Below are 12,630 nucleotides of genomic sequence, written 5' to 3' on the forward strand. Positions count from 1 at the left end.
GTCCAGGGAACCCTCTCAGAATTTGTTGTGGAACATTGTAGAATATTCCTGCTTCAGCCTCTATACCGTATTTACTCAAATCCAAGCCGCACTTTTTTCCTGTTTTTGTAATCCAAAAAACCGCCTGTGGTTTAGAATCGAGTGCAGAGTAAGCAGAAGTTCTGAAAAATGTTGGTAGGTGCTGCCACAACTAACTTCTGCGGTCGAATATATGTAACGCTACACAGGCATGCTTTGCAGGCACAAAGACAAATACTGGCGCCAAAACCTCTGTGCCAGTAAAAAAAAAAAAAAAAAAAAAAAAAAAAAAAAAAAAAAAAAAAAAAAAAAAGTGGAAGACGAGCTTTTTTCTCCGCCCCGAGTTTCGACCACACTACATTTTCATACATTATCCAATGAAGGAAATATAAATTTCGTATTGTTCATCTTCGAATGTAGCAGCATTTCAGTGTACTACGAAAATCTGACTGGCAAGACTGTTTGGGATGTTTGTCAATATGGGAAACTCTACGTTCTGAATTTTTTCCTACCTGTGAGAAGAGATGGTTGCTAACAGGAACTTTTATGAATTGTGAATCACATGCAGTATTCTCTTCACCATAAGAATAATATGAATATAAATATTTTGTCATGTATTCTTTCGTGTTTGCAGCTATCTCATTTAAATCCTGTCTGCCTAATAAACTACGAAACTAGAGGGAGACAACAGCAAACGTGGAACAATACACATATCATGTCATGATTATATTCGTATTATTCTTATGCCTAATAGTGATATAGTCAGAAATGAAGCACAGCAATTGACTAGATTTTTAAATCTAAGATGACTCTAATTTCGGTGCAGAATGTAATGTACTAAAAGAGGCATCTGCAAAGATTTTCAAACGGAGAAAAATTTTCGCTAAACTCTTGTTCAGAACACCATCTATCATACGCAGTCTATTATTTGGTTCTTGTTGATCATTATCAAAGAAAGCAACAGTGTTTGTAACAACAAATAGCAGTCTCTTGCCATTGTTTCGCTAATGAGGCGATTCCTCCTTCTCCTTCTCCGTGACAATGCAAGGCCTCACACGAGTCTGTGCTCACAAAACTTTACTGGACTGTTCTTCCTCGTCCACTCCCAGCCCACATCTCACATCTTCCTATTTCCATCTGTTTGGGCCAGTGAAGGATGCCCTTCACGGGAAGCAACACACATATGATGGGGAGGTTACCGATGCAACAAGGTGTCGGTCCTCACATCGACCAGTAGAGCGGTACCGTGCGGGTATACGGGCCCTCCTAGTAAGGAAGTAACACTGAACAGAGAGTGTGTTGAGAAAATAGGGTTTTGTAGCCCAATGAGTGGGAATAATAGGCTTTATTGGAATCTGGAATAAAACGGACCTGCTTTCAGAAGAAAGGTGTGTCGCATTACTTACCGAAAATCCCTCGTAGATGTAGTAAAGTATCTGGACACCTGTTAGTGGATATTAATGAGGGATGTGGGCTGTCCACCTTTCGCTTTTATGAGGACTTGAACTTTACTGGGGACACTTTCAGTGAGGTGTCTGAATGTCTTTGGAGGAGTGCAGGCCATTCTTCCTCAAGAGGCAAAAGCAGGAAAGGTAATAATGTCGGACACTAGAGTCTGGAGCGAAGTCAAAATTCTAATTCGTCTCGAATGTGTTCCTTTTGGCTCTGGTTGGGTCTCTGGAAAGGCCAGTCCACTTCAGGAGTGTTACTGTCCTCAGATCACTGTCTCACAGATGCTGCTTTATGACGGGCTGCACTGCTGAGCTGATTCACACAGTCATCATCTCCAAACTTTTGCTCTACTGTACACAGTACACAATTGTGCAAAAGGTGTTCGTATCCTACCGGATCAAAAGTTTTCTAAAGTGCAACACGGTTCCACATCCTAACCACAAAAAACACTTCAATTCCATTGTGCCACCTCCTCCATCCTCCACTGTCGGCAATACACGCGAGGACAGACATTTGCCAAACCCACATCCTTCCACAGAATTTCACGAGGTACAGCACGATTCGTTACTCCGAAGCACTCGTTTCGAGTTATCCACTGCCTGATGGTATCACTCTTTACACCACCTCACACAGCACTTAGTACTTACTACAGAAATGTTACAATTATCATACAACATACGTGTCTCATTGCGTGTTATCATTTGCGAGAAACCTCTTTTTAATATCTCTACATATGACAATTGTTACGACCACAATTCACAGTGCACGAGGACACGAACGGGTGCATCTCACGTTACTGTGCTTCTAATATGGAACCCAGTCACTCGAGAACGAAATGAGAAATCTTAATGCAGAATGTGTTTCCACCACTGTGAACTCTTCAAAATTTCAACCGTATTTTACGGGCTATAAGATGCACTTTTTTCTTCGAAAAATTGCCTCCAAAACTCGAGTGAGTTTTATACTCAAAATTAATATAAAAATGTCCGGTGTTTGAGTTAAAATACCCACGAGTCTTAAAAATGGCTATATATTCGAATCGGATTCAACTGGCAGCAACAGTGCACCAATGCGACGAACGTGAGTTGCGGGGATTCACAAGCTCGATAACACTGTCTCCCTCCTACCCCGCCATCACAAATCCCAAACACTGTCTAGACTGTGTTGCCTCATTGCAATCTACAGTGCCAGTGAACTCGAACTGAAAGTGATTTGCATTATTGGTAACAAAACAATATTTTTGTTAGTAGCTACTTTTGTAATGGAAAAAAGAAAAGTTATTCGTATGATGCAGGCTATAAACTGAAAGTAATGGCATATGCAGAGGAACATGCAAACAGAGCAGCTTTCACTACAGTTGAACTTAACAGATTTTAAGGGCAGAGTTGGTTGGTGCTACATGTTTATGAAGCATCGTGGATGTAGCATGCCAACCGAAACCAAAATGTCTCAGAAAATGCCACTTTGTTATTCAACATTGAAAACCGATGTGGAACTATGTCGAGTAGCGAATACGGACGGGACTCCTCAGACATTTGTTGTGCCGAGTAAAGGAACTATTGCCACGAAAGGCGCTAAAACTGTAACTATAAAGACAAGTGGACATGAAAGAGTGCACTACACTGTTGTCCTTTCACGTTGTGCTCGTTGTACTAAGGTTAATCCAAAGGTTATTTCCAAGCACAAAACAATGACAAAACCTTCTGAAATACAGCCTGCTGTTGTTGTTCATGTACAAGATAAGGGTTCGGTGGACAAGACTGATATGAGATTATGGATTAACAGAGTGTGAGAGAGAAGGAAAGGTGCTGTATTGAAGAAGTGTTCTCTTCTTGAGCTATATCAGTTTTGTAGTCATTTGAAGAATTCTGTGAAAGATAAACTAAGACAGGGGAAATACAGAGCTTGCTGTTATTCCGAGACTGACTTCATAATTGCAACCTCTCAATGCTCTGATAAATAAACCATTTAAAGTGTATATGAGAGACGAATGGAACAAATCGATGATGAATGAAACACAACACGAATTCGTGCCAAAGGGAGCTTTAAAATGACGTACAATTAAACAAGTGTCTCAGAAGTTAAAAGTAGTTGTGTGCTAGCGTGAGAGAAAACATTATTGTTAAATGTTTCGAGAAGTGCAGCATAATGCTTTCAATGGCATTGCAGACCATCTTATAAATGAGGAGGACAAAGATGATGATGAAAAGGAGCAAGAGGAGGAGTAGAGAGAAGAAGAACATTCATATGACAATTTTCAGGGATTTTAAAGGTCAGTTCAGTTTTATAAACTAAGAATTTTTTTTACTCTGCCTGTGCAATCTAATAATAAAAATGGTAAAAACATTATTTTTAAAAAGATTCTTAAAAATTAAGGTGCATCTTATAGTATGTAATATACTTAATTTGATGCAGTGCAGTAAGTATGATGGATAATGAAAAGAAATTCAGTCCTTAAACGAGTGAAGATATCAGACTGTAAGATATGCAAAAATCAAATTTTTTCACCTAATGTTTTTGAAATGTTGGATTATAAGTATTTCACGTTGGCCAGAATGCTGTCTCTCAGCACAGGCACCACTATTTGGTGACCAGTACAGCTGTAACGGAAGCCGAGGCACCTGACGAAGGCTTTGGTCGAAACCGAAAGCTAATGTGTAAGTGTCTTTTAATTGAACCCAACTGCAACTTAACATGTCATCTTTATCATAAGTAAAATCTATCTTTTCCCTATATTGTTGAGATACACGTGAAGTACTGTCTGAAAGAAGCCGCATAAATATCCAGTCAGATCTTGACGAGATTTCAAAGTGGTGCACAGACTGGCAACTTGCTTTAAATGTTCAGAAATGTAAAACTGTGCATTTCACAAAATGAAAAAACATAGTATTCTATGACCATAAGATCAATGAGTCACTGCTGGAATCAGCCAACTCATACAAATAACTAGGTGTAACACTCTGTAGCGATATGAAAGATATGAAATGGGACAATCACATAGGTTCAGTCATGGATAAAGCAGGGGTAGACTTCGGTTTATTGGTAGAATTTGGAGAAGTGCAATCAGTCTACAAAGGAGACTGCTTACATATCACTCGTGTGTCCCACTCTAGAATATTGCTTGAGAGTGTGGGACCCATATCAAACAGGACTAACAGCTGATACTGTAAGTACACAGAGAAGGGGAGCACAGTGATCATACTTTCGTCTGACCATTAGGAGAGTGCCTCAGAGATGCTAAAGAAATTGAACTGGTAGTCTCTTGAAAACAGACATAAACTATCATGAGAAAGTCTACTAACAATGTTTCACAATCCGGCTTTAAATCAGGACTCTAGGAATAAAATGCAGTCCCCTATGTATCGCTTACAATGGGATTGTGAGGATGAGACTATAAAAATTACTGCATGCAGAGAGATATTTAAACAATCATTATTTCTATGTTCCATATCTGATATGGAATGAAAAAAAAAGTCCTAGTAACTGGTACAATGGGATGTACCCTCTTCCACACACTTCACAGTGGTTTGCAGAATTTGGATGTATTTGTAGAAGTAGATCTGATGGTGACTTACTACCTACTGATCACAGTACCTTTCCTATGGCCTGAGAATGAATCATTCAATTAAAAAAATTCTGTTTACAACACAGTCACTGTGTTCCCTTCAGGTAGTATGCCTCTTGTGTGGAACATACAGGGTGACAACTATTGAACTATATGAGAAATAAAATCGCCATAATTTCTGAATAATTTGCGTTAGGATGTTCAAACTGCACCGTCGGCCGTGGGGTACGACGGGATGTGCACACATGATGAAGCCTAGTTTCATTTGGACGGGTTTGTCAATAAGCAAAATTGGCGCATTTGGGGGACTGAGAGTGCACGTCAGTGTGCAATGTCCAGTTACGTAATAATTGGTGTGATATTCCTCGACGGCACAATGACTACCGAACTGCTCGTGAAGGTTTTGGAAAATGATTTCATAGCCACTATTCAAAGTGACCCCGATTTCGACTGACTGTAGTTCATGCGAGACGGAATTCGACCCAATTGAAGCAGGGGAGTGTTTGATGTTCTGGAGGAGCACTTTGGGGATGCGACTCCTTGTCGTATATTAAAGACAAAGCCTACAGCAATAACCATAAAACCATTGCTGAGCTGAAGACAGCCATTCGGGGGGGTTATCAACAGCATTCACGTTTTCACACTTCAGCAGGTCACACAGAATGTTGCTGTTCGTCTGCGCTACACCATTGCCGATGACGGCAGGCATATATAACACGTCATAACCTAAATCCGGATGTCTGTAGTGAAGTTTACATGTTGAATAAAGTATGTGCACGCCATAGTTTGTAACTAATTCAAATTTTTAATCATATAGTTCAATAATTGTCACCCTGTATATTATGGTCCATAATGCTAAATCCCATTTGGGAACAAGAAAATCAGGCAAAGCCAACACTGACATACCAATGAACCTAGCAGGACATAATAGTTTTTATTCCTCCTTTCCGAGTTCAGCTCAGGACACAATTTATTACTTACACACTCTGCTGTCTGTTAGAAAAGTAAGAATTTATTTGTGCAGTATTAAAATTTCTTACAAAAAATGACTAAAGCAATGTTAAAAATAATAATAAATTCAAACTGATAAGAGATAATTATTCAAGCATGTAAGTTTATGGTATGTTACATTTACGAAAGAGTGATATTCTAGATACGTTCTGTCGAAACAACTGTCTCACGGAACTCGCGGTGCACTCACTTGGCGAGGCAGACGGAGACGACGGTGCGGGTGTTGGGCGTGATGTCCATGGCCGACTCGTACTTACACTCGGGCACCTCAGACGCCACCTCGAGCAGCCGCTGCAGGCCCTTGATGGACACCAGCCTCTCCGCCCAGTCAAGTGCCCGGTAGTCGACATTCCGCGTCAGCAGCTCTATCGTCGCATCCCGGGCTTGCCCTGTTATGGACCTGTCACAGAGGAGACATTCAAATAAACTGTACAAATCACACACACACACACACACACACACACACACACACACACACACACACACACACAGAATATATTTCAGAATTCTCCAACTGCTACTGTAATTTCCAGTAGCATGTGACTTTTGCTTACTCCACAATCAACCTACACAACGTATGATCAAAAAGTAATGGGAATTTTTGTTTTTCTTAAGGAATCTTTATTTATTGATCAACATCAACTCTGTCCCCTTCAAAGTAATCCCCATCAGTTATAATATACTTCTGTACTTCTGCCAGTATATTTTTCAATCTTCAAAGCACAATTTTTGTCACAGTGTTTAGCTCCTTCAGCGATTATGTTTTTATCTCATTGGTGTTGGCAAAATGCATTCTTTAGTGGTACTCTTCGGTCCAGGGAATAGAAAGATGTCACAGGGGGGGGGGCTGTGTCCAGTGAATGTAGTGGCTGAGGCAACATAACGGCTGGGGAAAAAAAACAACAATGAGGCATGTGTGGTAGCATTACCATGAATGAATTTCCACAAGTGGTTCTGCCACAGTTTTGGTCGTTTTCTTCAGACTGCCTCACACAAGTGGGACATAACTTCCAGGTAGTATTACTTATTGACCATATGACCCTATGTAGAACTCATGATGCCCTATTCCACTGTAACCAAGGGAAACAATGAGAAGAACCCTCACACGTGCTCGAACTTGTCAAATATTTTTTGGCTCTTGAGGCAGTGTCCACTGGGATGATTGGGCCTCGGTTTTGACATAACCGTATCCCTAGATTTTGTCACCTTTTTTTTAAAAAACTTCTGAATCACTGTCTACTTCATTCACCAATTCCTGAGTGATATCTATGTGTCGTCATCTTTCATTGAAATCCAACAATTTTGAGCTCATCAGCAATGCCTCTGATGGCGATTCAGCAATTTTCCAGAGCCATTTTCTTAATTCTTCCACACTGTCATCAGCAGTTGATGCATTAGGGTGTTTCAGGATGGTCATTGTCTTCTCGACACTCTTTGAAACATCTATACCACTCATAAACTCTCGTCTTACTCGAAGTAGATTCCCCAAAAGCCCACAGCTGACATTTTGAATGCGGTGCTGAACTTTACTCAATTTTTCAAGCAAAATTTAATGCAGATACTTTGATCCATCTTTTTTTTAATGTAAAAATTCGCTGAGCACTCGAAAACAGCTGAAAATGCAAACATATATCAGGTACATGGGTATCAAAAAGCTAGAAATTTTTTTTTAAATCGGATGTATAAATCCTACAAAATTAAAAAATTTCCCTTACTTTTTGCTCACGCCATGTATGGTTTAGCTATAGTCCTTTGCATGTTAATACAGGTTGATGCTTATTTACATGTCTATACAGGGTCATACTGTGGCATATCAAGGTGCGAGGACAATTGGGATTGTGGGCACGAACACACGTGTGCACTATTGCAGGTCACTAAACCATACAGCACAACCTGTGAATTAATGAAGCACCTTGCCACACAGCAATCGAGATGAGACATGATAAAACATAGTACACTGGAACTAATATTTTATGTTTTTCGCGATTCTATGCCATAAATTCGAGGGCTCTGTGAAAAATCCGTAAGATTAATGTTAAAAATTTCCTGATTTTTCATTTATTCCTAGTAAGGCTTACCTCGATTCTATGTTCTTAATTGATGTCTCACTCGACTTCATCTCATTTTCTTCCTATTGCCATTTGATGTGACTGATCAAATTATAAGTGGTACAAAAAACAGACAGTTCACGCTGCGGGTGGTGGCAGAGTTAAGGGAATATTTTAGGCCGACGTGAGAGAGGAAATGCTGACATAATCCATGACCGGCATTGCCAGCACAACTTGCAAGGTTTAACTCCATCCTACAATTACAATACAACAACTGACAGGTTGCGGCAGCAACGGAAAACCGGGACAGTCGATGAAAAGTATTCGGGATCAAGCCATTACGTGACACAGGGGGGCAGCCACAATTTCTTCTTGTGCCACTTATAACTCATTCTCATCTTTTTGGATGTATTTCTGATATGCACTATATTCAGCAACAACATCGAACGCCAACCTTTTACATTCAAACAGTGAGCCTCAAAGAATATGCTCAGTCAGAATCAAAGAAATGACAGCCATTTCCAGCAAGTGAGTTGTTATTGGCAGGTGACTTGTTACACCACGACACGGTACTACATACGCTACTCGTGTATATACTTTGCACCATACACTGTAGATCATAAAGATTGGCAGCAGTGGTAGAAGGCATGAAGCGAAACTGTAGCACTCAGCTTTCTTTTAAATTTACATTTTACACAGTGTGCAGGAATTCCCTGAGCTGACTTCTAATATGTTTGTAACATCAACTGAAGAAGTAAAGTCATTATTTCATGTCTCTCTTTCTCTCACTGAGCCAAAAATAATACTTTGACAGATCTGATCATATGAAGTGCGGTGAGCGTATGAAGTGCGGCTCCTAAGAAAAATGTTAAACAATAATGGCAGTGGTGACAAAGTTCGTCATTAAGCAGATGGGCACATTTATGCTTACAACTTAGCTGCTGTGACTTGACTTAATTCCCTTGGCCCCTAAGGGGGTATAGGGCATCCAGGATACTCACCATCTGTCTCTGTCATTGGCCTCTTGCCTCAATTCTGGCCAGGTCTTGCCAACTCTTTTTGCTTCCCTTGCCACTGTCCTCTTCCGTGTGCTCCTGTATCTTCCTCTCTTCCTCATTCCCTGAGGATTCCGTTCCGATGCTTTTTTCTCAATAGCTCCGTCTCGTTTTCTCAATGTGTGCCCCTACCGCCCCCAACTTTCTCTTTCAAATCTGGTCTTCTACAGTTATCTGGTTTCTTATTAGCCAGAGCTTCTCGTTCTTTTTTTTTTTTTTCTGGCCACCAGATAATCGTGTTGCTTCGGAGTCATCTATTTGAGAAGCTTTGTAACTGGGATGATATCTCTTTATCCATTTTCCAGCTTTCACTTGCGTAAAGAAGGACAGCCTTCACATTTGTATTAAAAATACGAATTTTTGTTTTGTACCTGACATTTCTGTTTTTCCATATTGGATACAACTGCACGAAGGCACCATTTGCCTTTTTAATGTGGTTTTTCACATCATCTCCAGATCCACCATCTTCCCCCATTATACTACCCAGACACAGGAATGAGTTGACAGTCTCCAACCGCTGCTCCCCTATTAATAGTGGCACCTCCATGTTCCCTGAATTTACTCTCATTTCCTTTGTTTTGCCTATATTTATCTCGAGGCCAACAGTCTCTGTTTCTTCTTTCACAAGTTTAATTTAGCTTGCATATAAGTCAGCCTTTGAGCTAATAAAACTATATCGTCTGCAAAATCCAAATTCTCCAGATGTTCACCGATCCCCCATCGGATTTCTCGTCTCCTGCCTACTGTGACTCTTCTCGTAACTGAGTCTAGAACAAGTAGGAAAAGTGTTGGTGATAAAATGCAACCCTGCCAGACTCCAGTTTTTACTTTTGTGAACTCTGTCATATTTCCCTTGTGGAGTATGCAACATTTGTAGCCATCGTACAGATCTTTTATGATGTTTAAGATCTTCTGTGGTACACCACACTCCTGCGACACCTGCCTGAGCACTTTATGTTTCACGGAATCGCAGGCCTTTTGAAAATCAATGAATGCCAGATACACAGTTGCTTGGAGTTCTTTGCTTTGCTCTAAAGTGTTCCTAAGAGTGTTAATAAGATCAACACAAGTGCGTTGTCCCCTAAAAACAGCCTGTTCTTTATGCAGTCTATTTTTGAGAGACTCTTTAATTCTGTTTAAAATAATTCTGATGAGGACCTTAGTGGGCACTGACAGCAATGTAATACCACACCAGTTGTTAAAGTCTGAAAAATTTCCCTTTTTTGGGAGCTTTACCACCAAACCATTTTTCCACTCCTTTGGAGATTTCTCTTCATGCCAAATATGCTTCAGCAAGGGATGGAGCATTTTAACAGTACTTTCAATATCAGCTTTTAAGAGCTCTGGGGCTATATTGCATAGGCCTGGAGCCTTTGCATTCTTTAGGGTTTTCAAAGCAATCCTAATTTCATCCACTGTGGGGCAATGCAAATTTGTCTCTCGGTCTTCTTCAAATTCTTCTGGAACATCTCTTACCTGTTCCTCTTGGTTGTCTCCATGATTTAACAGTTCCTTGAAGTGCTCCTCCCATCTCTGTAGGTATGCCTGTAGAGTTGTAAGCATCATCCCATCCTTGTTCTTAACAGGTCCTTCACATCTAAGTTCTTCATTGACAGCCATCTGATTATATTATAGAGCTCTTTCATATTTCTTGGTCTTGCTGCCTCTTCTGATAACTTTGCTTGCTCACCTATCCATTTCCTTTTATCTCGACTTAGCTATATCTTCACTTTTTTTTTCGCCTCCGTGTATTCTTTATGCACCTCGCTCTTCTACACTCTAGTCTTACAAAGATTTAACTTACGTTTTAGTTCTTTCCTGTGGCTGATTTCATTCCGTGTAGCATCAGAGATCCATTCCTTCCTTTCATGAGCCTTAAATCCTAAGATTTTTTCCCCACATCTAAATAACTGTCTTTGATGTTTTGCCAACCTGTTTCACTTCCCTCTTCCATAAAGTTTTCTTCAGAGAGGACCTGGAATCTGTTTTGTAGCTCAAGGGCAAATGTTTCTTTGATCTGTTGGTCTTTTAACCTTGCCACATCTATTTTCTCGCTCCTGTGATTGAACTCAGTTCTATTTGCCAGTATCTTCAGTCTGAATTCCGCAAAAACTAGGTGGTGCTCACTTCCAACTCTGCTCCCCTTCTACTTCTGACATCTAATAGAGAGTGTCAAAACTTGCAGCTTACGGCTGTGTGGTCTATTTGATTTTCAGTAACATGGTCTGGAGAAACCCACATTATCTTATGGCAGTTACGATGTGGAAACAACGTGCCTCCAATGACTAGGTCACGTTCTGGGCACGTATCTGTCTACAGTTTGCCATTTACATTTCTGATCCCCATACCATGCACACCCGTGATATGTTCAAGCCCTTCATTTTCTGAACCAACTTTTGCATTCAAGTCACCCATGAAAATTTTTATGTCCCCAGAATTTGTTTGTCTAAAGACAGTGTTAAGGTCTGTAGAAAATGCATCTTTTAATTCTGCCTTAGCTATTTCAGTACGTGCACACCATTGAATTACAGTGAAATATTGCACTTTTGTTTTAAAGAGTGTGATTATTATCCATTCCGAGACCGGTTCCCACTCCAGTAAACTTTGCTTGCTGCTTTTAGATAGTAAGAACCCTACACCATTCCTACACATTGCATCCTCACCTGTCTGACCCACATACAGATGCACTCCACCATTTTGTGTTTGGAATTCCCCAGATTCTGGCCACTTTATTTCGCTTAGTCCTAATATATCTAGTCAGCAGTTCTCCTTCTCTTTTTCAACCTGTCTTAGCCTTCCTGCCTCCCTCAACATCCTTACATTCCAAAAACCAATACGGGTTTACCTTTTCAGGCCAAAGGTCATATCCTTAAGATCCATCCAGCTGTTTCTCCTTTTAGTTTCTGAGATATGTGGTTTTTGGTGATGCGGGTTATCAGCCCACAGCCACCGAGTGTCCTGGTGGGGCTGCCACCTCATGGCTCGGACACCTGCCAAGATTTTATTTCAGGGCCTTACCCCTTAGACAGCTCGTCTTCACCGCAACTACAGAACACGATCCATCCCTTCGTAATTGTCCTGGTTTCTGAGGATCTTCCGCTGTCCACATTAGGGGAATGTGCTTGCTGCCACACAGTCACAGAGAGAAAAAGGAAAGGAAGGGAGATTATAGGATGGGATGGGATATGATATGTTAGGACAGGACAGGACACTAGACAGGATGTGAGACACACTTTGTCTGGATCACCTATGGAGACCTGTCTGACTTGGGAGGCCCTGCCAGTAGTTAGACGACTGTCAGTGTAGCCCTCCACTTCATTGGATCACACAGACCCCCTTACCCACACAGACAATTTTTCGTTAAGGCGGTGTCAACTGAGGAGGAGCTGCTGTGATATTTTATATTTTTACTTTATTTCAGTAATAAACAGTGCATAAAATAAAAATTACTGTACCTCCTAACTTATTTTACAAAACTGAC

The 12,630-nt window shown here is 40.6% G+C and overlaps 1 protein-coding gene across 2 annotated transcripts in view; it reads right to left on the reverse strand.

Moving 5' to 3' along the window:
- LOC126428145 (protein unc-45 homolog B) overlaps window positions 1-12,630 on the reverse strand; it is a 99,473-nt gene that overhangs the window by 62,469 nt on the left and 24,374 nt on the right. For both annotated transcript variants that reach the window (XM_050090054.1, XM_050090053.1), the window contains one exon: window positions 6,237-6,446. In XM_050090054.1, the coding sequence (XP_049946011.1) occupies window positions 6,237-6,446 (210 nt within the window). The remainder of the gene's footprint in view (window positions 1-6,236; window positions 6,447-12,630) is intronic.

Source organism: Schistocerca serialis, chromosome 12 (assembly GCF_023864345.2).
Source record: "Schistocerca serialis cubense isolate TAMUIC-IGC-003099 chromosome 12, iqSchSeri2.2, whole genome shotgun sequence".
Taxonomy (NCBI): Eukaryota; Metazoa; Arthropoda; class Insecta; order Orthoptera; family Acrididae; genus Schistocerca; species Schistocerca serialis.